General features: G+C 49.1%; 1 protein-coding gene across 1 annotated transcript; it reads left to right on the forward strand.

Moving 5' to 3' along the window:
• Positions 1-2,135: 2,135 nt before the first annotated feature.
• Positions 2,136-24,462, forward strand: LOC121350628 (arf-GAP with dual PH domain-containing protein 1-like). Its single transcript, XM_041462102.1, has 5 exons — positions 2,136-2,502; positions 12,731-12,861; positions 15,281-15,372; positions 23,837-23,919; positions 24,359-24,462. Exons 1-5 carry the CDS (start codon positions 2,136-2,138, stop codon positions 24,460-24,462), a joined length of 777 nt encoding a protein of 258 aa, XP_041318036.1.
• Positions 24,463-24,520: the final 58 nt, after the last annotated feature.

Below are 24,520 nucleotides of genomic sequence, written 5' to 3' on the forward strand. Positions count from 1 at the left end.
GCAGTCCCTGCTCTACGCCAGGAACCACACTCCTCAGGAGTCAGTGTCCGTCAGGAGAACCTCAGTGCCTGCCCTGGATCAACACTGTGCCAACCAACACTGGGACAATACCCAGCCTCTCAACCTTGGATAAACCAGGAGTCAATTTTCAGAGATGCCCTTGTACATGTGAGGTTGGCTCAAGCCTTTGATTTCCATTGAACAAAAGTTTATCTTCATTTCTGGCTCATTTAGTTCCAACTTTTCTCCCTGACTCTCCACATTCCCTCCACCCACATGGGCTGTTTGTTTCTCCATGTGGAATCTGGAGTAATTGTGATGAGATTTAAATGCTGAGGATGCTGCTGATCGACCCTTGCTGGCCCTGCTCCCCTGCTCTGCCTGTCCTTTATGAAACTCTCCCCTTTCATCATTGACAACAGGCTCTGTTTTATTTGATTTTATTACAAGATATAAATTTCTGCCTGCAGCCCTGGCTTCCAGCACACGGAGGAGAGACAGGAATTGCCTAGCAACCAGGGGAACAAAAAATTAAGAGAATCAATAAGTCTTAATGGAAAGCTAAACAGAGACTTTCAAACCAAACGCCCTCCCTGCTCCCAGCCCTGGCCCACAGTAAGTCCATGACGATGTGCAGCATCCTGGCAATTGCATGAAGCATTCAGCAAATGCCTCTTCTGCAAAAGCCAAAGTGCACAGGAAAACCTCGCCTAACTTGGGCTTAGGTAAAGCTCTGATCCTCTGACATTTACATTGTCAAGCTTGAACACAGCACAGGTGTGGAGGGTTAAGGTGCTCTGCTGAGCTGGTTTCACGCTGGGGCTGTCAGAAGTCAGTGCTCCAGGTAAGTGATAGTGACTCAGAGGCTGAAGAAGGTGAGGGTTTGGATGCAGCAGCTCAGTTTCCCCACAAAAGGTCTGTGAGGAGGATTATGCCTTTGGTTAGGATGGGAGTGAGTTTCCAGATATTATCAAGCTGTGTGTGTAGATCTAGTGAGCCCAGCACAATGTGTGACACTGGGTTGAGTCAGCAAGGAACAGTCCAGAATCAGTTTAAAACAGAAATAAACCTGGATGCAGTCACCTGTCCAGCAGCACAAACGCAAAGGTCACTTAGGAAAACGTGTTCCAGGCAAAGGGAGCATTGTAAATGTACCAGGCCATGACTCTGCCTGTATTTAAGGGGCTATTTTCTCCCACAAAGTGTTCTCAGGAACCTGCTCACATCCTCATGTTTGCAGGATCAAGATGGTGGTTTGGCTGTGGAAGTTTTCCAGGAGCTCCTGGCAGCCTCCTCCTGCAGATGCTCGTGCACAGCCTCAGTCTCATGGGCAGCATGAATGGCATGAGCTGAGCTTGCAGGAGGGCTCTGCTTTGTTGGAGGAAACAGAGTTGGGTGACTAAATGGGGATTTGCTTTGCAAAACCAAGATTGTTTTTGTAAGCAGAGACTTGTGAACCACAAACAGGACATTGCAGCATCACAGGTGACCCATACGTGAGAAGAAGGTTTCAGCAGGGCTTAGTTAAGGAGACACAGCTCTGAGCCCTTCCTTGGCCAAAAGCTTCTTACATCCTGCCCCTGAGTGACACTTTAGTTTTTGACTGGCAAAACAAGGAGTCTTGCTTCATAGATGGCATGAGATGGACACCCATGATGGCACAGGGATGTTTTCCCCTTGATACTCCCCTGTCACCATGGAGGTGTGAAAAATGTGGGAAGACATTGGAGGACAGTCCTGCCAAGACACAGACGTGGAAGCTGGTGGTGATGTGCAAGGACAGCAGTGAAGGAGGAGTGTTTTGGAGTGCATGGCGCTACTCATGAGACCTTCACAAGTACCCCCAAAAGCTGCTGATGTCAGAGGGGCATCCCAAACGTGCTGCTCATGAACCTGCAGGTGCTTAAGTGGCAAGGCCCTGCCCAGGGAGAGCTGGGGTCGCTGCCAGCCGCCACCTCGCACAGGTGAGGACCCTCAGCTCCCACCGGCGACAGGTGCAGCTGCAGCCGCCGCCCGCGCCCCCGCCTCCCCTGCCCTTACCGGGGCGGCGCAGTCAGCGCCCGCCGGAGCATCCCCTCCGCGGGCAGGAATTAAACCAGGAAAGGCACCCCTGAGTGCCGGGGACACCCGGCGGGATGGGATGCCCTGAATCTCGGGGACCCCCTCGGGGGGTAGGGGCCGCCGCGGTGACGCGCTGCCGCTGGAGGTCGCGGGCGAGCGGCGCGGGGAGCCGGCAGCGCCCGCTGGAAGCGGAACCGGCGGCACCGGGCGGCTCCGGCAGCGGCGGGCGGGAGGCACCGGGGGCANGATGGAGCCGCCCGGGCGCCGCCCGCCTCGCCAGCGCCCCCCGCCCGCGCCATGAGGCTGCCGTAGCGCGGCGGAGCGAGCGCAGCCCCGCCGAGCCGCCCGCCGCCCCCATGGCGAAGGAGAGGAGCAGGAAGGCGCTGCTGGAGCTGCTCCAGCGGCCGGGGAACGCGGCGTGCGCCGACTGCGCCGCCCCGGGTAAGGGCAGGGGAGGCGGGGGGCGCGGGCGGCGGCTGCAGCTGCACCTGTCCGCACCGCACCGCACGGCTCGGTACCGCACCGCACGGCTCGGCACGGCTCGGCACGGTAGTGTCGGGACGCGGGGCTCTGCCCTCTCCGGGAGCCGCGGGGGTTGCGCCCCGCCGAGGGTGTGCCCGACCCCCCTCCGCACCGCGGGGGATGCAGCGGGGATGCTCCGGGGCTGCTGGAGGGATGCGCTGCGCTGCCGCGGTCCCCGCGGAGCGGCCCCGGCCGAGGTTTCCCCAATTTCCCCCGGGCCGGGCCGGCTCCTCTCCCGGCCGTGAGCGCTGATGTCATCCCGGCGGGTCCCCGCGGGCTGCAGCGCTGCCGGGGCCGGTAACCGCGCGGAGGGGGCTCTGCCTGCGGGGGCGGCGTGTCCTCCGTGTCCCCTCGGCTGCTCCTGCCCTGTCAGTGAGCAAACACATGGGGACAACCGGAGGCAGCGCTGCGGACATCCTGCCCAACAACCTTTGCCCGGCTGCCATCGATGGGTGCCTGAGCTGCGCAGGGAGCGGGGCTGGAATGCCTGTAGACGTCTTCGTGCTCGGAGGGGAGAAAATCTGGGCTGGGAATGTCTTCTTCGCCTTTTAGGTGGTGAATTTTTGGGGTCGGGCCGTGATGCTGTTGCTGAGCAGAGTCTGCGTGGGGTGGTGGAATCTGTCTTTGAGAGAACAACCTTAGAAAAATTGCAGAGCAAGTAACTTTCCTGTTTTTAAAACGAAAAAGAAATCACCCTACAGAAAAACCTCAATTTGTATTATCTTGAGCCAGAGGGCTCTGAGGAGGGGTGTAGAAAGGATGTCCTTCTCAGCCTCTATCCAGCTGAGCCCTATTTTCCCAGCTATTGATTTGTTTAGGATGCCAAGATCTACTGGATACCGCTATCCCGCTCATGCCATTCCCAGTGGTTTTACATCCCTAATCTGCATCCCAGGACACTGCAGCTCACTTTCAGATGCGCTGTGTCCTCAGGTACCCAGCTGGAAAGGACAAAGAACTTTGGGCACAGCGTGAACGGCTTTGCAGCGCCGCGCTGCTCTGCCTGCTCCCACCCATCTGCTGCCGGCTGCTGCTGTCTGCCTGTACCAGCCCACCTCGGAGGTGTCTTGCAGAGCACAGCTTGGGCTCCCCGTGTAGGTGTCTGCCTAAATTGTTCCTTCCTGGAGAAAACTTTACAAACCTGGGCCGTTCAGATCAGCAGGGTGGTTCTCCTTCACCCTGTGGGTGTAGAACGTAAAGCCCCCAGGAAAAATGGGAAGTTTCTCAGCATCACCAGGGTGGAGATGGAGCTGTAGGTCAATAAAATAGCTCATATCAGGATAAGGAGGTTGTTGTTAAAGGGCTTGTAGAACAACAAAACCATACTTCGGTTTTGGTGACATTTGCATACAGAGATGTCTCAGTGAATCTGAAAGTCAGAGAGGAGAATTTGGGCCAGTGTCTTTTGTAAGTCAGGGTGTGCTATATAACATCATTCAGCCTCTTCTGAACCCTCATGGCATTATTCCTTAGGACCACCTCCCTGTTCATCAACCCAATTTCTTTACTTTGCTTCAGGTTCTTTGGCAAACGAGAGCTATTCATGGTGCTGTAATGTGCTCGTCTGCCTGGGAGTGACAATAAACTTGAGATGCCCTGGGTTACTTAACACAAGATAATAACTTGTGTCCGTAGGTAGGATAGAAAATATTCAGCCTGAATTCAGTTATTCAGGCTGGGCAGGTGTGGCAGGCCAGCTCTTTCTGGGGATGAGGTAATGCAGCAGAGGCAGGATAAGTATCCAGAGAGCCTCCAGAAAGGGGTGCAAAAATGTTCTTTGCTGAGAAGTGGGATGCACAAAAAGATAAAGGTGGCAGCTGACACTGGAAAAGTACCAAAGCAGGAAAAATGAAGTGAGCAGGAAGGAAGAGGGAGGGTGTGGAATGAACAGAAGATGAGGGAAGCAGGGCAGAGTTGTGCTTGCCCACATGTGAGTATCACCATAGGGCTGATCTGGTACAGCTGGGAGGAAGCTAAAGATCAGGGTTTGCTATTGCTGTTTCTTGAGTGGGTGAGTGCCTTTCCCTGAAATACTCTGTTAGTACAGGATCCATGAGATCCATGATAAGAGGGAGCCATTTAGCTCAGGGATGCTCCTAACAAAGAATAGGATGGGTTGGAAATGTAACAGTGGAAAATTCTGTTAGTTGCTTTAATTTGTGTATTTGGAAGCCAGCTGGGTTTTCTTTTTCTTTTGAAAATATTTGTTCGAGAAATCAGCCAGCCAGTGAAAGTTTGTTTGTTTTTTTTTCCTTCCCTGCTGTCAAAAAGGGTTATTTTCTTTTGTTACTGCTTTGGCATTTGGGAGAGGCTCAGTAGCCAGAGCCCTGAAGCCACAGCTTGTCCCAGGTATTCTGTGTCCTGTCACAAACCCCTGGTGCAGTGGAGCTCTCAGCATGGCATCGCTGGGCTGAGCTGTGACCATACAAAAGTCAAAGCCAGGGACAGACATGGGGCATCAAGGGAGGCTTCTCCTCCTGGGCTGGGTAAATAACTTCATCCCCTGCAGGATCACCCCATGTCCTTGGGGACATCTGGGCACAACCTGCTGCTTTGCCAGAATTTGCCACTTTATCATGACAGAGGATTATTGAAGTGGCCCAGCCCTGTAAGGCTGTGCTGCCCAAGGTGTGTTCCCCTGGTGACTGCACAGGATGGGCACTTGCACCTGGGTGGGAATGGGCTGTTGAGTGTGGTGCTCAGGAAAGTCAGATCTGGGTCTTCCCCAGGACCTGTGTGTATGTCTGGCAAAAAAAAAAAAAAAAAAATCTCTTGTGCGAAACCAGGGGTTTCAAACAGATTTTGAGGGATGTCTGAGGTGGACAGAACAGTCTGGCCATGGCAGCTGGGAATGCAGGAAGGATGCTAAAGTAGAAAGTGAAAATCAGAGTGTAAAATAACTGAGAGATTACATTTTTCACTTGCTGGTTTTTTGTGTTTGGAATTTTTTTTTTTAGGTTTTTGTTAATTGCATTTTTATAAAACCTTAAATTGCAAAGAAATGTTGTTTTGAATAAAAGGCATTCAGTTGCAAAAAGTGTCATCGATCTGTAATGCATAATGAGACTGCCTTGGTTACATCTTTGGGACTGAATTCTGGGGTAGGAGCCACTAATAAAATCATTAGATGGGGCTTTGGGTCCTGTCATTACACACTTCTGTGTCCTCGGTGTGGTGTTTTTTGTGGGTTTAAAGCTGTGCTTTCTCAGTGAAGACAGCATGGTAAATGCAGTCTTGAGTGCAAACTGAGCAATGTTGCTGAATTGCTGGTGTGTAATGGCTCTCTGTGCATTAGAATAATCTTTTTTTCGTCAAGACTAATGTGGCAGTTCAGCCTTTTCTTTTTCTAAATGATTCTTTGTCTCAGGCAATCTTTCCTCACATCATAAGACGGATGGTTATCTCAGGACATAACAAGACCTTGAGTATTTCTCTCTTTATTTTTCTATGACTTAGGCTCGTGTTTCCATGGAGTGAGAATTATTTTACATTGTAGGAGGACAGAGAGGCTCTGAAGACAGAAATGGAAATCCCATCAAAGCAATCCTGCAGTTTAAACCCTCCAGCAGCAGTTTACATGGCTTGTTATCATTTTATCTTTCTTATTTGGGATGGATTACTGGGACATGGATCCTGGCTAACACTGGCCTCTGTGCCTGAGGCCCCGAGGGGGTGAAGGATGGAGGAAGAGCAGAAGGCTCATGCTGGAGGGGAGTCTGGAATTGGAGCTTTGTGCTGCAGAGCCGAGCAGATCTGCTGTTCTGGTGTGACAGAACCCTCTGGAAGCCTGAGGGTGGCCGAGGTGCTTGTAAACACCTTTTCCTTCTCAGTTCTACAGCAGGTGAAGCTTTTCCACTCCCTGGATGTCAGCGAGTGAGGGCGGTGATTAGAGGGAAGCCCTGAGCGCTGGGGGTCCCTTGATTTTCTCGGGATTGAGGAGGGCACTGCTTTGATCTCAGCCCTCTCCTTCCTCCTTGCAACCTCTGCTCCTGAAATCCCAGATGGGGAAGGCGACTGAGTTTTGGGTCCTGCCAAGGGCTGCCCCTGCCCTCGGGGAGTGATGGGGCTCTGCCTCGCCGCTCTTCCCTCTCCTGCCCCTCTGCCTCCCACTGGAAAATGGCTCCAGAGCTCTGCTGCTCTAATGGCGTGAAACGGGATTTTCATCATCCAGCTCAAAGTGGAAACTTGTTCCTGCACCTCCATTGTCCTCTTTTAAATACTGAATTTTTTTTTTTTTTTTTTTTTTTTTTTTGTCCCTTCTCTCCAGCTGTAAGCAGATGGGTAAGAAGGAAAAAAAAATAAATTAGAAAGTCCCACAGCAGTTGTGTTTAGCTCAATGCCACTTTCTGCAGGGGAAAAAGGGCTTTTTGGAACAAAGGAGGTTTAATGTGATGGTGGTTTTTGTCCGGCCCTGGTGCCTGGGCTGCAGCACAGTCGTGGGCTGCAGACAGCGAGAGGGGGCTGTGGGACCTGCCAGCTGAATTAAAGGACCTTGGCAAGTTTAGTGCCTTCACTGAAAAATTTTCCTACTTAGAGAGGAGAGTTGGTGGGAGGTGGTTTGACTTCAGTGTTAACTCTTTTATTGTTGTTTTTCAACATGCATGACCGGGGTCTGTTTATCAGCCTCCTGATCCTTCCCCAGAGTAAATAGCTGCAGAACTTCGGTGCTGAACACGAGGTTCTCTGTCTGGGGCATGGAGGAAATGAGCAGCAAGCAGGAAAGCCTTTGTGCTTGTGTGGATTGCACTGAAATCCCTGCGGTTCTACCCTGTATCAACGAGTCACATTTCTAGTGCAGGGTAAAAGAGGCTTTGTCTGCCTGCAGACCTCTTTATCACCCCAGGAGTGGGTTCAGGAAAATCCAGTGAATCTGCATCCCACCCAGCTGGGGTGGCAGGGGTGCAGCAGGGTCAGGCCATCATTGGTGTGCTGAAGGATGGCTTGGGGATGTGTTGCTGTGCATTGGCCTCAGATGTTTGCCTTGGTAATCATATTGTGCTATAGGTAGTGATAAGTGTAGTTTAAGGCAAAAGGTGGAGCATGAGCATCCAAATTTTGGGACTCTGAGTTCTTGCTCTTGTCTGGTTTGAGCCTCTTGCTGCTCTGCTTCATGGGATTTTGGACTGATGGCATTTAGGGATTTTCAAACTGGAACCCCATGTTTATATTCTGGATACAGGAAATACTGATTATTTATTTTTTTAAAAATTCCATTACCATCCAGCTTCTCATCTCTGGTTTCTATAAGTTGTCCTGTGTCTTATGTTGTTTTTTCTTCCATAATATTTTCTGTGTCTAGACTTCATTTTTTTCTTTTTCCCCAAGTTCAGGAATGCTGGGTTCAAGCTGTGGTGTTCATGGTTCACTGTGCTGGCTTTTCCTGAGGCTTGTGGTGGTAAAAAGGGCAGGGGGGACAAGTTAATTTCTGAATTTAGCTGTGTTGCCCAAGTGGTTTAGTTTTGTTTTGGGTGCTTCTCTAATCTCTGGCTTTGCCTTTGCTTTCAGATGAATAAGATGGGAAAATACCAGCCCAGTGCCCTTCTCCTGAGCTTAGTTTAGCTTTGTTTGTTTCTTTAATTTTTAAAATGAAGCTGACTCACGTCTTTATTTTGAAAGGCATTATGATCTGTTTATAAGTTACCAGGAATCTCTACCACACTGGGCAGTGAAAGCCTTTTAGGGCTGGAATTGGTCATTCAGGATAAGAGTCTTTCTGCACTTACAGCAGTGTATTTGGTTTAATGTTCCCGTTGTTCCTCGTTCATTTTTATTCCTTTTGGCTTGAAATAATGGAATAAAGTAATTTGTGTGGAACTTAGGCATGCTGGAGAGTTTTCATTAGGCTTCACTGCTGTTTGCTCAAAATTCGGGAGGCTTAGGAAAAAAATCATCTTTTTCGAGCAATGCCCAAAAAGCCCAGGTCATGACATATTGCCATTTCATTGCACTTTTTTGGCAGGTGCCCAGACAGAATAATAAAATTACTGAGCTCTCAGTAATGCCCAGCATGGAGAAGGTGTTGCAGCTGTTGAAGTGTCCAGCAGCAAGGTGGACTTCACCTCTCTGTGGAGGCCTCCACTTGCCAGCCGTGCACCCCGGGGTCACTGGCTCACTAAACTAATGGTGCTGCCCCAAAATTCACTGTTTTGTGTGAAGACACTTATGAAAATTTATTTTCATGTTTGATAAGATGTTGTCTAATCTTTGGTGCAGTTGTTTGAGAGACTGGGGTCTGTGATGATGTCACTGTAGGACACGATGCGAATCACGCTGCTGTTCTCAAGGTAAAAGGGGAAGTTTATTTTGTGACTCCAACACTTACAGATTTCCAAAAGTGACAGTGGCTTGGGGGGTGAAAGTGCCACCTCTCCAATGACACTGGACAAACCAACAGTCCATTGAATTTCTCCTCTATAAAAGAATGCAAAACAGTAAGTTATTTACAGAAAGTGTGTGAGAAAGTTTGCTACAAGGATGTAAACGTCAGAAGGTTTAGAGAATCTTAAAAAATCAGAGCGACATGATAAGCCAAGGCTGGGGATCACTGGCGTTATCCACCATGTCCCTGAGCTGAGAATTTGTTCTGGAGAGCAGAGAGAGGGACCATGATCTGTTTGGGGAGCAGCACAGCCTCTGAGAGCCCCAAAGGCCTTAAAAGGCTCTGGAGAAGCATCCCTGCAGCCCTGGCTGCTGTGTCACCAGTCCCTGCAGACATGGGGTGTGGCTGTCTCCTCCCTGGGCTTCTTTGAAAACGGGGTCACGAGTGCAGGGAGTGGGGACAAGGGGAAGCAGCGTTGGCAGTCCCCAGCAGCTGGAGTTGGGGAGTCCTCCACCCCCTGCTTCCTGGCCACGGGGAGGTCACAGGGCAGCACGAGCCCGAGGGCCTGCATGGCTCTGTAATCCTTTGGTTTGTGCAGATGATGCTGAGAAATTCCTTTTGGCTTTCAGCTGAAGCCTGCAAAGGTTTGGGCTGCCTTGCTTTCTGTTAGATGTCCTCAGCCAGGAGAGCAAGAGCCGTGAGAAATCTCAAATTATGGTGACAGTGGCATTTCAGAGAGACTCGCCCTGGCAGATCAGTTTGTTCTGGGGGTTCTCACTACCCAGCAATTTTTTGGATGGGGCTAAGTCAGTACCTGAGGTCTTTGAGCTCTCCTCCTGCCTGGTGTTTCCTTTGGGACTAAACCCAGCTGCCACATGTGGGTGGTTTTGGGCTGTGACTGGAGATCATCACACAACCAGCTGAGCATCCACAGTTCCTCCACCCACCCTTGCCACAAAAGACATCTTTCTGACACCAGAAGAGCAGTGAGGAGGATATTATTAATTATTAATACCTGGCTGAGCTGTGAGTGGCTGGGGGCAGGTCTGGTGGGGCAGGTGAAATGTGCATCTCTGTCGTGGTGCTCCTTGAAATCTGTGTGGGGCACTGGTGGTGTTGGGTGGGCACGGATTTGGGTCTAGGCAGGAGGGGAAATGCTGAAGGGAAGGTGAGCAGGAGGAGATGGCCACTGGCTGTGGGTTATAAGAACAAGCTGAGAGCATCCCTTCAGGGCTGGGTCACCACTGACCCCGTTGTCTCTGCTCCTCTGAAGGACTGTCACCCTCTGGCAGCCACACGTGGGTGACCCTGTGTGCACGATGGGATGCAGGTGTGTGTATGTACCCTGGGATGTAATCCAGCTCTTGTTTGCTTATTTAGACAAGGCTTGCCAAGGTGTGGAGCAGGGGGAAGCATGTTTAAGAGTCTGGTCTGCAGAAGAGCCTGTTGGTGTGGGGAGGATGCTCTAAAGCCCAGGTGTGACTGAAACCTGTTGCTTGAGGTGCTGTTTGCACATGCCAAGGAGAGACAGCTTGGATATGAGCTGACTTGGTGGCCACTGCAGCTGGAGTCTCCTCCAGGATCTTCTTGCAGGATGTTTCTCCAGCAGATTGTGTCCCCCTCCCAGGCTGGGGAAGGTGTGCAGTCTTCTGGTCCTGTCACACTCAGCACTGCAGGCAGGGGAGGGGTTACCTCCTGGGCAGGACTTTGGAAGCCTGACTCCACAAAACTGCAGACAGCATGAAGAAATCCACCTGCATGCCCGAGATAAATCTGGTAACATTAAAGAGGCATTGGGACTCCCAATAAATCATGTTTTATTGGCCAGTGCATACTTTGAGACCTGTTTCCCTGGGTTGGGCAGTGCTTTGATCAGATCTCATTGCTCTGGGAAGGATTGAAGCTCAGTTATCCTGGAGTGGCTGTGCTGAGCCCAGGGACCCAGCTCCAAGCTTTGCTGCCTCAGCTTCCTCACACTGCCACAGCTTCCTCACACTGCCACAGCTCTGTCCTCTGGACCCTCTGACCATGTGTCTGATCCTCTGCATTAAGGGCAGTGATGGCTCCGTGAACATGAGACCTGCTGCTGTCACCTTGCCTGACCTGCACCCTTTGGGACCCCTCAGCAGTGCTGAACCTGTGGATGTTTTTCTGGCAGGAAGTTTGGAGGGTTCCAGGCTTTGGTTACAAACATGTTTTGGGATGAGAGAGGATGGCATTATGAGTTAGAGCACAGAAAGTGCCTGAGCATGCAAAACTCTTGATTCTTGTTGCCAGCCTACAGCCCAATAACTGGCTTTGAGGTCTTTGAGGTGGGAATGAGTGGGGGGCATAATCTGGGATGGGGCGTGGAGCTGAGTCACCCAGTGCTTGTGGAAGCAGCAGGGTGGGCAGCACCAGGCCCTTAGATCAACCTGACTGGTTTTGTACTTGAACTGACTGGTTTTGTACAAACTACCATCACCAGGCTTGAGTTGTAGCACTGGGGTCTCTGGTGAGGACAGGACACCATGTGAAATAGGAAAAACCCCACCTTTGTGTCTGCTGTCAGCTAGGGAATTTGCTCCCCTCTCCCATGTGGGCACCCAGCTGTGTCTGGTGAGAATCCTCATTTAGCACTGGGGTTTTCATCTGAGCAGAGCCGCCTCTGGAGAGCTGAATTGCTCTTCCCTAGGGTGTGCTGGATGGGGCTGGTGGCTGTCCCTGCAGCCCTTGGTTACCCCTCAGGAGCTGAGCTGCCCCATGCCAGCCTGCTCCCTGCCCTGACACAGCCAGGGCATTAAATATGGATTAGGAGGAGGAAGCACGTTCCCTTGCCTTGTGTAAATAATTGCTGTGCTGTGGGCAGTGAGGTTCAGGGTGATCACAGTGGGGGAATAAAAGGATGATGAGGGGCTGTGGGAGGGGAAGACCTGCCCTTACCCAGCCTGATGCCATGGGTCAGCTGAGGGGCTCCCAGCCCGGGGATTTGGGGAGGATGGAGGGTTTTTGTCTGGCTGGGTGACCTGCAGTGAAGCTCATTCTGCTGGGGCGCAGCTGGAGCCGCAGGCGCTGACATTTGCCTTGGAGTTCAAACAAAGATCCCTGTATTGGCTTTCTTGGCAAGGCAGTGCCAGGGACACTGCTGGATGTGTCCTGCTCCTGGCCCCTGCCCTCCTCCTGTCCCTCTGTCTCCCTGCTTCGGGCAGTGCTTCTCCCAGGGAGGAATTTGGAGGCAAGGGACTGTGTTTACAGTGCTTTGTGTGAGATGTCAGCCCGGGGCTGTAAACAGTGCGTGGTTTTGCTCAGAGAAAGTACAGAGCTACCACTGGCAGCATTTTTCCTTTGAGGCAAGGGCTGGAAACCTCCTGGCATGGAGGGCTGGGCTGCTGTGGGAGCTGCAGCTGTGGGAGGAAAGTCTCTGTGTGGAGCACATGTAATAAATAAATTAGAAGGGAGCAGCACAGTGTCTTCCCTGGGCTGATGTAGTTTCTGTTCCATGCAGTGTTCGGGTGGAATTTCCTCATGAAAGAAGGATATTCCCCTCTTCTCTTTGTGTGAGCATGGAGTGAGCTATGGAGGTCTTGGGCACATGTAGCTGTCTGTATATTGGGGTTTGGAGAATAACAGCTGCATTGGGGATTGCAGATCTGCTAATGGTTAGTTTAATTTGTATTCCTATCAACAGAACATTTATTTTCCTTGTCTATTTATCTGATGCTTTTAGACTCGGGTACATCAGACCTGTTGACTCCTGAACTCCCCTGCCACGCCCTGTCTCTTCCTCCTGCTTCCCTGCATCCAAAAGATCAGTCAAGTACAATTCTCCCTTTTCCTTCTTGCTTGCAGACCCGGACTGGGCGTCGCACAGCCTCGGGATCTTCATCTGCCTGAGCTGCTCGGGCATCCACCGCGGCATCCCGCAGGTCAGCCGGGTCAAGTCGGTGCGCCTGGACGACTGGGACGATGCCCAGGTGGAGGTAGGTGCCCCTGCCCTGCCAGGGGCCAGACCAGGCCTTTGGGCTCTTCCCTGTGGAACCCTCCCTGGAGATGCCCTTCTTTCCACAAGAAATGGGATTTGTTGTGTTTGATGTTCTATGTGTGGAGACGCGAGCTCTGACTCTCCGTTCAGAAGGCTGGTTTATTATATTATGATATGTATTATATTAAAAGGACACATTAAAACTGTATTAAAAGAATAGAGAGAAAAGATTTATCAGAAAGCTAGAAAGAATAAGAATAGAATGAATAACAAAAACTCTTGACTCTTAGAATCTGATGTGGCTGCATCTGTGATTGGCCATTAATTAGAAACAACCAACATGCACCAATCACAGCTGCACCTGTTGCATCCCACCGCAGCACATAGTTATTGTCTACATTTCTTTCTTGAGGCCTTCAGCTCCTCAGGAGGAAAAAATCCTAGCAAAGGCTTTTTCATAAAATATCATGGTGACAGGGATTTTGGGAAGTGTGCCTAGATAATGAATGTGGGAAGGAGGTCGTGGTGCTGGTTGGGGTAGAACACCCATTTAGTGAAGGATTTCCCCACCTCTATAAAGATGTCAGTGAAATAGCATGCAGAAATTACTAAATGTTAATGAATTGTCTTCTCTTGTTTCTCACATATTTCTAGTCTAGACTAGACCTCTGGTCTGCCATCCCCCCTACCCAGCTCAGCTCTCTCTGGCTTTGCTCCTCTTGAATTCACAGCTTGAAAAACCAAACCCTCACATTATAAATTTTCTCCAGCACCCACAGCTGCAGGGATGCTTCTCCAGAGCCTTTTAAGGGCTTTGGGGCTGTCAGTGGCTGTGTTGCTCCCCAAACACATCATGGTCCTTCTCTGCTCTCCAGCACAAATTCTCAGCTCAGGGATGTGATGGATAATGCCAATGATCCCCAGCCTTGGCTTATCACAGACCCCAATCCCTCAAAAACCTGCAGCAGAGATAAGAAACATCTTATCAAACATGAAAATAAATTTTCATGTCTTCACACAAAACAGTGAATTTTGGGGCAGCACCATTATTTGAGTGAGTCAATGATTGGTGGTGCTGGTTGGAGTAGAGCATCCATTTAGTGAAGGATTCTGAAGGTTTCCCCACCCCTATAAAGATGTCAGTGAAATAGCATCTAAAAAATACTAATTGTTAATGAATTGTCTTTTCTTGTTTCTCACATTATTTCTAGTCTAGACTAGACCTCTGGTCTGCCATCCCCCCTACCCAGCTCAGCTCTCTCTGGCTTTGCTCCTCTTGAATTCACAGCTTGAAAAACCAAACCCTGACATTATAAATTCTCTCTATTTATGCCCCACACCAGCCTGGATTTGAGTGGTGCTGCTAAAGGCACCCAGGAAACCTTTCTGCTTTGACTGCTGATGTCTTCAAAGGCATGAAGAACTCCACCAGTCATTGATTTCTGTCTTCTCTGTGTAGAGCTGAGGTTTTTCTGAAAGCTGCGCCCCATGGAGTTGTGTATTTTTTGACAATAGGCCTTAGTGTTGCATGGGTTTTTCCTTCCCTGATATTTTTTTGGGGAATAGATTGAATATGTAAATGTGAGAAATTCAAAACCATGACAGTAATAAAAAAAAATTTTAAAAAGCTTAGCTGCTTGTTCTGTTTGTATGCTTGGCATTTGACACAAACCAAAATGTATTTAGCATGGCTGCCTGGAAAAGAATGGGGTTTGTACACCTATAAAGTGAATTTCAATAAGCACAATATATGAATAAGGAAATAAGTAGTTTTCTTTGCTGAGTTCTCAACCAGCTATTTGTGTATTAGAAGAAAAGGAGGGCTGTCAGGGGAGATAGAAACATTATATATTTATTTATTGACAAGGAGGGCTTTCAGGGGAGATAGAACTTTTATGTATTTATTTGTTTATTTATTTATTTGTCTAGCACTTCAAGCTCCTTCCTGAGGTAGCTGCAATGACTTTGCAAAAACAAACTCATCCTTTTGGCACAAGTGATGTGAACTGGGGCACAGGATGTGTTGTCAGAGGCTATCACCCTGCTGGAGCTGTAACACATGGAGCCTAAAAGCCAGTGGGAGGTTTTTCCCTCTGGGTACCTAATCCCCACCTTGGATTCCTGGGATCCATTCCTGAGGGGGAAATGCCACTGTGTGCTGCCTCCTGCTCCTGTGGGGGTCATGCAAGTCGGGCTGGGACGTGTCCTCAGCATCATTTTAAGCTGTAGGACCCCTAGCAATAATAACCAATATTTATTTGCAGCAACCCTTCTGTGCACAGCCCTGGGCAAACCTCTCAGTAAGAGAACAGGTCCCCCATCCCAATAATTTCATTGCTCTGTAGAAGTAAAAGAGAATGAAAGAAAATACTGTTAACATTTCCTTAATTCTTTGGTTTTTTTCTCTCTTTTTACAGTTTATGGCCTCGAATGGAAACAATGTAGCAAAAGCAAAATATGAATCTAAAATGCCACCGTTTTATTATAAACCAACGTATCTTGACTGCCAGTAAGTAAATACCTCTGCTGGTAAACAACATTTATTTGTTTGTGCAGCTGCAGCCTCTGTAATACATTAGTTTTAGCTTAAGACTTTTTTTTTTTTTTTTTTTGCCACAGTGGAGGTTTCATTTATAAAAGATCCTGAAAATGTTTTTCCTTCTGCACACATATGGTAGAGTTTATGCTACGTGTGGGATCTTATTTAATAAGTACAGTTGAGATGATGCAGGGGAGTCAATAGTTTGTCTGTTCCCCAGGCTCTTCCAAGTTTCTAGAGCTGCAAGAATGCCAATTTCTACCCATTGATTTCCTCTGCCTTTCCAAATCCCCCTTCTGCATCACGGCAGAGCTTGCTAATCTGCTGTGTGAGGTGCTGGGTCATTTGTAATGCAAAAATACTGGGGGTTTGTGTTGTTTTTTTGGGTTTTTTTCACCTAGATGACAAATAATCTCCTCCATGGAGGCAGCTGAAAGGCTGTGTCTCCCATGCAGTGTGGAGGAACCTCCCTAGGAATCTGGATGGAATCTCTGTGGAGCAAGGAGCTGAGCAGCCAGAACGTGCTGAACCATCCAAGGTGCAAGGGGATGGACTGAATTTGGCTTTTAGGGTCCAGCCCTGCTGTGCACTAAGGTGTTTTTTTAATTTTTGTGTGAGTGGAGCTGCCTGGCCTGACAAGATAAAAGCATCCCTTTATGCAATGTTCTGAGCTCCAGAATCCCAGCAGTTTGGCTGTGCCATTTTGGGACTTGTATGTGCTTGTCGTGTTGGGGTTGGAGAAGCAAGATTGGTAGGAGAAACACAATTCTAGGGGATTTTGACTCTGTTTACTCCCAAGTCTCAGGTAAGTTCAGTTAGATGCTGCCTATCTGATGGCACTCAGGCTGCGCAGGAGCAGAGTTCTGGTTCTTTCCATGGCCTGGTTCTTTCCATGGCCTCTCCCTGCCCGAGGTGTGCAGAGCTCGTGCTGGAGGAGCCTGGCAGCTTGGGGTGTCCTGAGACCCGGCTGCCAGTCACACCTGGCCCTCCTTGCACAGTCAGAGGCAGCAGGAGCTGCTCCTGCTCTCAGGCAGCTTTGGGACCAGGAGCATTTCCATTCCTGCTGCCGTGGGGCTGGCAGCAGTGTCTGTGGCTGCCTCGGTGCTCGGGTGGTGTGTCCTGCTTGGCCAGTGCAGCTCAGCCTTGTGCTCTGCTGTTCCTCCCTCCATCCTGCAGAGCTGTGTCACCCTGGGGAGCTCTGCCAGGCAGTGCCTCAGCTCCAGCCACAGCCCTGCTGAGCTCTCTGAGCTCACAGGGACCCTGCTGAGCTCTCTGAGCTCACAGGAACCCTGCTGGGCTCTCTGAGCTCACAGGGACCCTTCTGGGCTGTGTGAGCTCACAGGGACCCTGCCTGGGCTGTGTGAGCTCACAGGGACCCTGCTGGGCTCTCTGAGCTCACAGGGACCCTGACAGGGCTGTGTGAGCTCACAGGGACCCTGCTGGGGCAGCCACTCCATCCACAGCCCATGCCCATGGCTGAAGGAGCATCACTGTGCTGGGCTGGGAACCTGTGAGGAGCTGGAGCAAGGCATTGAAAGGATTTTTGTTCTTTCTTTTTGGTTATTTACTGATTCCCTGGGAGGATGAGGTGAGGCCAGTCTTCCTGGGAACAGCAAGAAGATTAATTTCTGACCCTTTTCTGGTCCAGGCTTCTTGTGCCTGTTCTGCACTGGGACAATTCCCTGCATGGCTGATTCCTGTGCTCAGCCTGGGGCTCTGCTCTGGCAGGGGCTCTCTGGACCAGCCCTGCTGGGTCCCTGCCATAACAGCAGGATGCAGTGGGATGGATGTGACCTCTCAGAGGAGCAGAGAATCTCCTGGCACTGCTGCAGGATCAGCACTGTGGGCACATTTCACCCAGGCAATGTCTCAAGGATGCTGTGCCCAGTTGTGCTTTTCTTTCTCTAGTTCAGGGCTCTCTCAGCAGAGGCATGCTGAACAAGTGCAGGGGAGTGCTGCTTTTTACAGGGATGTATATTTAGCTTTTTCCCCGCCTCGCTGCAGTCCAGTCACTGCAATAGCATGAGCTGTTCCCAGCCTGCAGCCCTGGGAAGCTTTGCCATGGGTGACACCTCCATCCAGCGCTGGCAATGATTCCAACCAATGATTCCAAAGCTCTACAGCACTGAGAGATTTTGGTGCTTCTAATTCCAACAGCAGCACGTGCTGGACAGCTGCAGTGCCTGGGCAGCTGTTGGTTCATTTGAAGCTTCTCAATTGTATAATGCTGTTTCTGGAATCCCTCTGCTTTGGTTGCATGAAGAATTGTGAAGTTTGGGGCAAGAGGGAAGAAGTGCTGCCGTGCCAGCTTGTCCTTTTTCCTTCCTGTCTACAACATTGTGGTTGGCTCTTTGGGAAATTCATGGTGTTTGCCTGCTGGATTTGGCTTCTGTATCCTTCAAAAACCCCATTGTAGCTTTCTGGTTCTGCATGACACTTGGCAAAGGTTAGAGGAGTTGGAGGGGTGCTCTGGAATTGCCCAGGGAAAGTTTGTAGGCGAAAAAATTACCCCACCAAAAAAACCCCAACAAACCAAAAAAAAACCCAAAACAAACAAACAAAAAAAATCCCCTTTCCTCTCATCTTCTCTGTCTGCCAACATCCATGCCCCAGGGACAGTGACCAGAGCAGCCAGCTCCTGTTCCTCTGGGGAGTTTCTAGCAGTGAAATGAGTCCCAGACTCTGGGATATTCCCACACCACCACAATGTTGGCCCAAAGAGCTTTGGGTGTGGAATTTAAACCACAAAAGCTCTCTCTGGATGGTCACAAAGGGTCGTGGCCCAGCTTGGTACACCACAGCAGCAGATGGAGAGCTGTGAAACAGATTTTTGTGGGGCAGCTGCCTTGCAAGCACATGGCAGAGTTTTGAGTCACCACTCAGCAGCAGGTACTCATCTTGAGTAAAAGCAATGGAAAAAGGCTTTGTTCAGTCTTTTACCTAGCTTAAAACTGATAGAAGAAAGTGAGATAATCTCTTACTGGGCTTTTGCAGAGCTGGCAGTACATCCCTGTCCCTGCCCAACACTTACCATGGTTTTCTGTTGCTTGATTTGGGAATGCAGAGCCTCATCCCTTGGAATTGAGAGCGAGCTGCAGTGCTTTGCTCTGCTCCTGTCTCTGCTTGGATAAGTGGGAGCTACATCTGCTCCTCGTGCAGAGCAGCTCAGGGTGCTGCCTGTCAGCACAGCAGATTGGGGCAGGGTGGGATGGCCTGGGCTGGGCTGGCTCTGTGGTATCTGCAGCGAGAGGAGACCTCAGGCAGGGAGGGGCACACGTCTTGAGGAGTCATCCCTGTACTCGTCCAAAAACAACAGTTATTAGCTGAAGTGCCTTTTTGTATTGATTGAGATGTGCAGAGGGAAAATTGCCTGGTAGATCTCTGGATTTTTTTTTTTTTTTTTTTTTTTTTATCATTTGAAGCTTGGTACATTTGGGGGAGGAGTTACCAAGCCCATCACCTCAGTCTGGTGTGGGAAGGTCAGCATGGCCCCTGCTCTGCCATGCCTGGGTATTGTGGCACTCAGGGATGCAAACTTCTCACCACCTCCTCTGTCACCTCCTTTTGCCATTATTTCATAGATAAATATGAAATAAATAATAAAAAATCATAAAATAAATAGATAAAAAACTTTATAGATATAAAACCTTCATTACATAATGTCCACAGGGGTAAAATTGAGATTTGCTCAGGTTCATAGTTATTAATAAGCGTTTTCAGATTTTTTGTTCACAGCTTTCAGAAGTCTTGGGTGTAAAGTTTCAGGTGCTGCAGTGTGGCCATTGGGAGTGGCTGCTCATCACTTCATTCCCAGGTGGTGGAGCCTCCTTGGTGCCTCAAACTGGGCACTCAGCCTCGGGAATTCTTCGAGTCACCCAAGTGCTGAGATCTGCCCAGTCCTTCAATCCTGACCAGCCACAAGATTTTCTCTTCTTGTTCATGTTCCCTTTGCTGTTAGCTTGTAAACCTGTTAATTCATATTGATTCCTTTAATTTCCAAAGGAAATTGCTGCAAGGTTGAGGTAGTTCTGACAGAGGCTGTTTCCTACATGTTTTTAATTGGTGTTTAACTGTTCTGAAAAATAGTGTTGGGGTGTAGTGGACAGTGCATGTAAAGCAATCAATAAAAAAAGGAACCTGCTAGCCTTTTAACTGAGAATGTTGTGATTTTGCATACTCAGTTTTAACTTTTGCATACTCAGTTTTAACTTCTTCAGATCCATAATGCAAGGGCTTTATGCCTTGAGAGCCAAACCCCTGTCTTTTTGCTCTCCTCTGGCAGCTTGCTGTGGGGTGCTGCTCTTGGCAGGGGGATGGCACATCAATCCTCAGGCTCTGCAAGCTGAGGTGATGCACAGAGAGCCTGAAGAAGCCCCCAGCTGTCTCATGCCTCCACAAAGCCCTTTAAAAGCAAGTCCTCACAGCAAGACCTTACTAGATAGGAAGAGAGTGTGAAGCTAGACAGGCTTTTTATGCTGCAGTGGCTCTCCTTGTAGTCTGAGCAAAGAATTTGGACTCTGACTTAAAATTTCATTAGAGCAGTTGTTTGACAGAAACCTGGCATAGCTGCATCCACCAAGCTGCCCGTGGAAAGCATGTTGGCTTTTGCTGGAAAACCCTCTGACAAATTCCAGAAGCTACAAATTTGGCTTCTGGAAATGGTGTTTCTGGATGACATTCATTTCTTTTGTCTTTCTTGGACCTGATGGTGCCTCACAAGGATGCAGTTATGCAGTGGTAGTGTGTGGTGTTTGATGTCTTTTGGGCCACTTTCACCTCTGGCTGGGGTTTCTTGTCTGTCATATGTCTCCAGAAAAGCCACGGTTTCTATGTGCAGCATCTGTGGGTGTGCTCTGGAGTGCACCAGCCCAGCTAAGAAAAAATCAGTCTTGGGGAAAAAAAATAAACTGGAGACTGAATTTGGCTGGCCAGCACCTCCTCCACACAGCTCACTGAAGCCATGCAGCCACAGTTTGATATTAAACTGCTTGAGCAGCTTTTCCTGTGGTGCTTTTTGCTGTGAGCTTTGAGTAGGTGGGATCAAGATAAAACTGCTCCAGTGGCTTCTTCTGGAACCTTCCTCGCTGGCCCCTGGGCAGAGCCCTTGTGTTCATGTGGGTGGCCAGGAAAGCAAGCAAGTGCCTGCAGTGGTGCTGGCAGTGCTTTGTCAGCCTCTGGACCTGCTGTCCCTCAGTCAAGCTCAGTCCTTTCCCATTTGGGGGATGAATTTTCCCTTATTTTGGTGAAAATGTGGATTTCCTTAGTGTTTTCGGTTTTTTGGTGGGTTTTTTTGCCTCTAGGTTTTTGATGAGTACAAGGACTTTTCTATTCTAATTGCCAAAAAATGACAAGTTCCCTGTAACCAGCAGCCTGACAGACTTTAGGTGGGCTGTTAAAGCCTTTGGAGTTGATCCTGAAAGCTGTGCATCTCCACAGTTTAGGAATGATGCACTTACATTTTTTTAACAAACACAAATAATATATTTGCTGATTTGCTACATTATCCCATCACCAGAAATGCAGTAAAATACCAGGGGGCTGCTACTGCAGTCCTTTCTGGTCACAGAACTCCTTTTGGAGTCAAAGGTGGATGTGGATGAAGGCTCCTGTGTTGGGTGTGTGATGTCTGCCCTGGGTTACATACACACTTATTCACGCCTGGAAAAGTACATTTCAACTAAAAGAGATATTTCTGAAGTCCCTGAACATATACTTAAATTAAGATGAGGTCAGCAGTCTACTGAAAGTGGTGGCTGTTTTCATACAATCCCTGTGTGGTTTGAGGATCTTCTGCCCTGGAATTGCTCTCAGCTCCTGCAGATCCCAGGACACATTCCTGCTCCTGTATGAATTCATCGGAGCTGTGCTGGTGAAACTGGGGTTTAGCACCAGCAGCTTTTTATGGCAGGATTGCATCTAGTCCAAGAGAGTGAATGTGGTGAAATCCCTGCTCAGCTTCTCTCTTGCAGGGAAGGGAGATGGTGAACTCCTCGCTGTCCTGGTTGGGTTTTTGTTTTGGTTTCTTTTGCTGGAGTTGTTCTGCTTTCTATAAATAACCACTGGAGCAGAAGCTGCAGCTGGTGGCCTTGCACTGAGTTGTCCAAGCTGTGGGCTGCTCTCTGGTGTGTTCTGGGTTTTGGGAAGTTATTGCTGAAAGAGCCTGGGTTTGTGATGGTAAAGAAAAGGGAAGAGTGTGTGAATGCCAGGAAGCTGCTGGGAAGGTGGCACAGCTGGATTCCGTGTGCTCTGGGAGCTGCCATTGCAGCCACTCCTGCTCAGGTTCAGATGTTGAGAGAGGCCAGCTAGAACATTTTGCAGCTTCTCAGGGCTCCCCTGGGGTGTGGTGCCTGCTGGCTGCCCCGGGGGTGCCCTCTTGCACAAGAGCTCTGGGGCCCCTGCAGCGATGCTGAGGGCAGCGCTCCGGGCAGGCAGGGAGATGTTCCCCCAGGGATGAGCCCTGCAGGGTGTCTGCTGCACAGTCTGCATCCTGCAGCAGGAGAGTTTTCCCACTGCTGCACATGAACCTTAATTTATGCTGTATTTAAAGCCCCATGCTGGAAGGCTGACTCTCAGAACTCGGAGCAGCTGCAGCTCCTGCTGGATCCACTGACGTCAGCTGGAGCTGAGGGTGGTGTGAATGTTCTTCCTCCCAGTTCGATCCCCAGTCATCTTGTTGAAAAGGTCCAAGTTTGGCTTCAGTGATAACAAGCTGTCCACAGCAGCTGGCCAGGAAAAATTGCAAGAAGAATAGTAAATTCAAGTATTTGTGTTGATTTTATGATTAAGTTTTGGTAGCTCTGCTGATTTGGGACAGCATTATAGAACAGGCATTTGGGTGCCACCTTTTGGGTCATCAGGCTTCTGTGTTTGTGGATATCAGATCCAGAAAAGGCATCCTGCTGGACCCAGAGGAGCCCTTTGGGTGCTGAATGGGGTTTGAGCACCCCCATGGCAGGGAAGTTGGAATTAGATGAGCTTTAAGGTCCCTTCCAAGCTTTCTGTGGTTGCACAAAGCGCACCTGAACCCCTGGGGATGGGTTGCACCAGACCAGAGCACAGCACAGGATGGCAGCAGGAGGGAGATGGGCTCAGAGCTCACAGTCAAACTTGGCAGATGGGTAACAGCTGAAGATCAGTCATGGAAGCAGGAGCAGGGCAGAGGCAGACCTGGTGCGTTGTTTGTATTACAGCAGGAGCTCACAGCTGGGTTTTGGGGCCAGGGAAGCAGTGGTGCTCCCTGAGCCTTGGGGAGAAGGCTGGTGCCCCAACCAAGGAGCTGACACAATTGGGGGAACAAAATCTATGTAATTATTTCCTCCTTTATTGCCAGGAAACCAGTCACACAGTTCTCACTGGACAGTGTCTTGCAGATTTATTGAATGTGCTTGCTGTACCTGCAGATGAATTTTCATAAGCAGTGTTGGTATGTTTATATTCTTTGAGCATTTCTGGGATGTGGCTGCTGAAAAGATACCATTTAGTTTGCATAATCAGCAAAAAAGAAAAGGTGATTAAGCATATGAATAGTTTTCATTGGCAGAGAAGTTGATGTGTTGAAATGTGATGGTTTTACAAAACACACTCAGTGCTGGGGGATCTTTTACTGTCTTCAGTGTAGGCAGCTCCAAAATGTCTGCTGTGAAGCTGGGATAACACATGCCTTTATTTCTGAGTGTGATCTGCCTGCTTGGGCTATTTAGGGTTCTAGGGCAATTAGGAAATAAGTTCAGTTAAAAATGGTTTGAAGCAACTTCCAGCATATTCCAGATCAAAGTTACTTCATTGGTTCAAGCCCTCATGCTGAAATAAAATAGCTAAAAAAAAAAAAAAAGTCTTTGGGGTATTTTTTCCTTTTTGGAAATTGTGATCTTGGTGGATAGGTCATCTGTATTATTTCAGTGTTAAAAGTAAAGGACTTTTTAATCATATTTGCTGCCATGCATCATAGACTGCTTCCTTAAACTTGGCATTATGGGTTGTGAGTTTGGAAGAGCTTGGCCAGATGGGTTTTCAGCACCTTCTGCTTCTGTATTGATATCTTCAGGGCACTAATCTCTCTTTTGTATGGGGCTGGGATTTTTCATTTACTCACCCTGTTCACTGAAGTATGTGGCCTGAGAAAATTAGGCCTAAAATGGTTCATATACTGAGGGAATTTTTTACAGAGGCTGATTGGGTGGGTGGCTGGGGACAGGCTGCTCTGCTAAATCTGTGCATTGTTTTAAAATAAGTTTCCAATAAAATTGGATGTACAAGGAAATGATTTATTGTTGTCCAGCTATAAACAGAAGAAACCCTTGACTCCAGACTGTACAATGCAATTTTTGAAAGACTTTTGAATCACACTTGTGCTTTCATTGAAGAATTAATTGTTTGACTTCTTTCTTAGTGTATCTTGGACCATGTTTCCTTCTCTCTGTATTTTTTTTTCCAGATTACTGCGGGAGCAGTGGATCAGAGCCAAATATGAACGAAAAGAGTTCATCCACAGTGAGAAGCAGGAGCCTTATTCTGCAGGTAGTGAAAGACACTTTTGGCAGATAAGTTTTTCGATGTCCAGCACCTTCCATGTTCTTCCTCTCTGTTGATATGTTCTTTATGTTGATTATTGCCTGCCTGTCTTTAAGCAGAAGTAAGTATGGTCTTTTGCACAAGATCCCTCCTGGCATTCCTTGTATTTGATTGGGAATATTGGGAATTTGGATGCCTGATGGAAACAAAGCAAAGTCTTTCTGTTGATTTCCACGGGCTGTTCACCAGGAGCGAGTCAGGCCAAGGGTTTGTTTCTGGAGCAGGAGGTGTGAGGTGGACTGAAGTGCAGATAAAGGGTGTTTGTGTCCTCGAGGTGACCTTTGCTTGGGAGAGATGCAGCAGCAGATGTGCTTTGGAGAGCAGCAGCACTCTCAGCCTGGTTTGGTGGTGCTGGCTGTGTGCAGCACGTCCCCCTCTCTCCCAGGGACCTGTCCCTGTCCTTGCAGGATGCTGCAGGTGTCAGCAGTGGCACCGCTCTCCCTGCAGCACACTCAGGGCTTTGCAGCTGCAAAGGTGCAGCTGCTGTGACAGAGCTCCTCTCAGAGCTGCTCTCAGAGCTCCATCTAGAGCTCCTCTCAGAGCTCCA

Source organism: Pyrgilauda ruficollis, unplaced genomic scaffold, assembly GCF_017590135.1.
Source record: "Pyrgilauda ruficollis isolate IOZ18807 unplaced genomic scaffold, ASM1759013v1 scaffold16, whole genome shotgun sequence".
In the NCBI taxonomy this organism is placed as follows: Eukaryota; Metazoa; Chordata; class Aves; order Passeriformes; family Passeridae; genus Pyrgilauda; species Pyrgilauda ruficollis.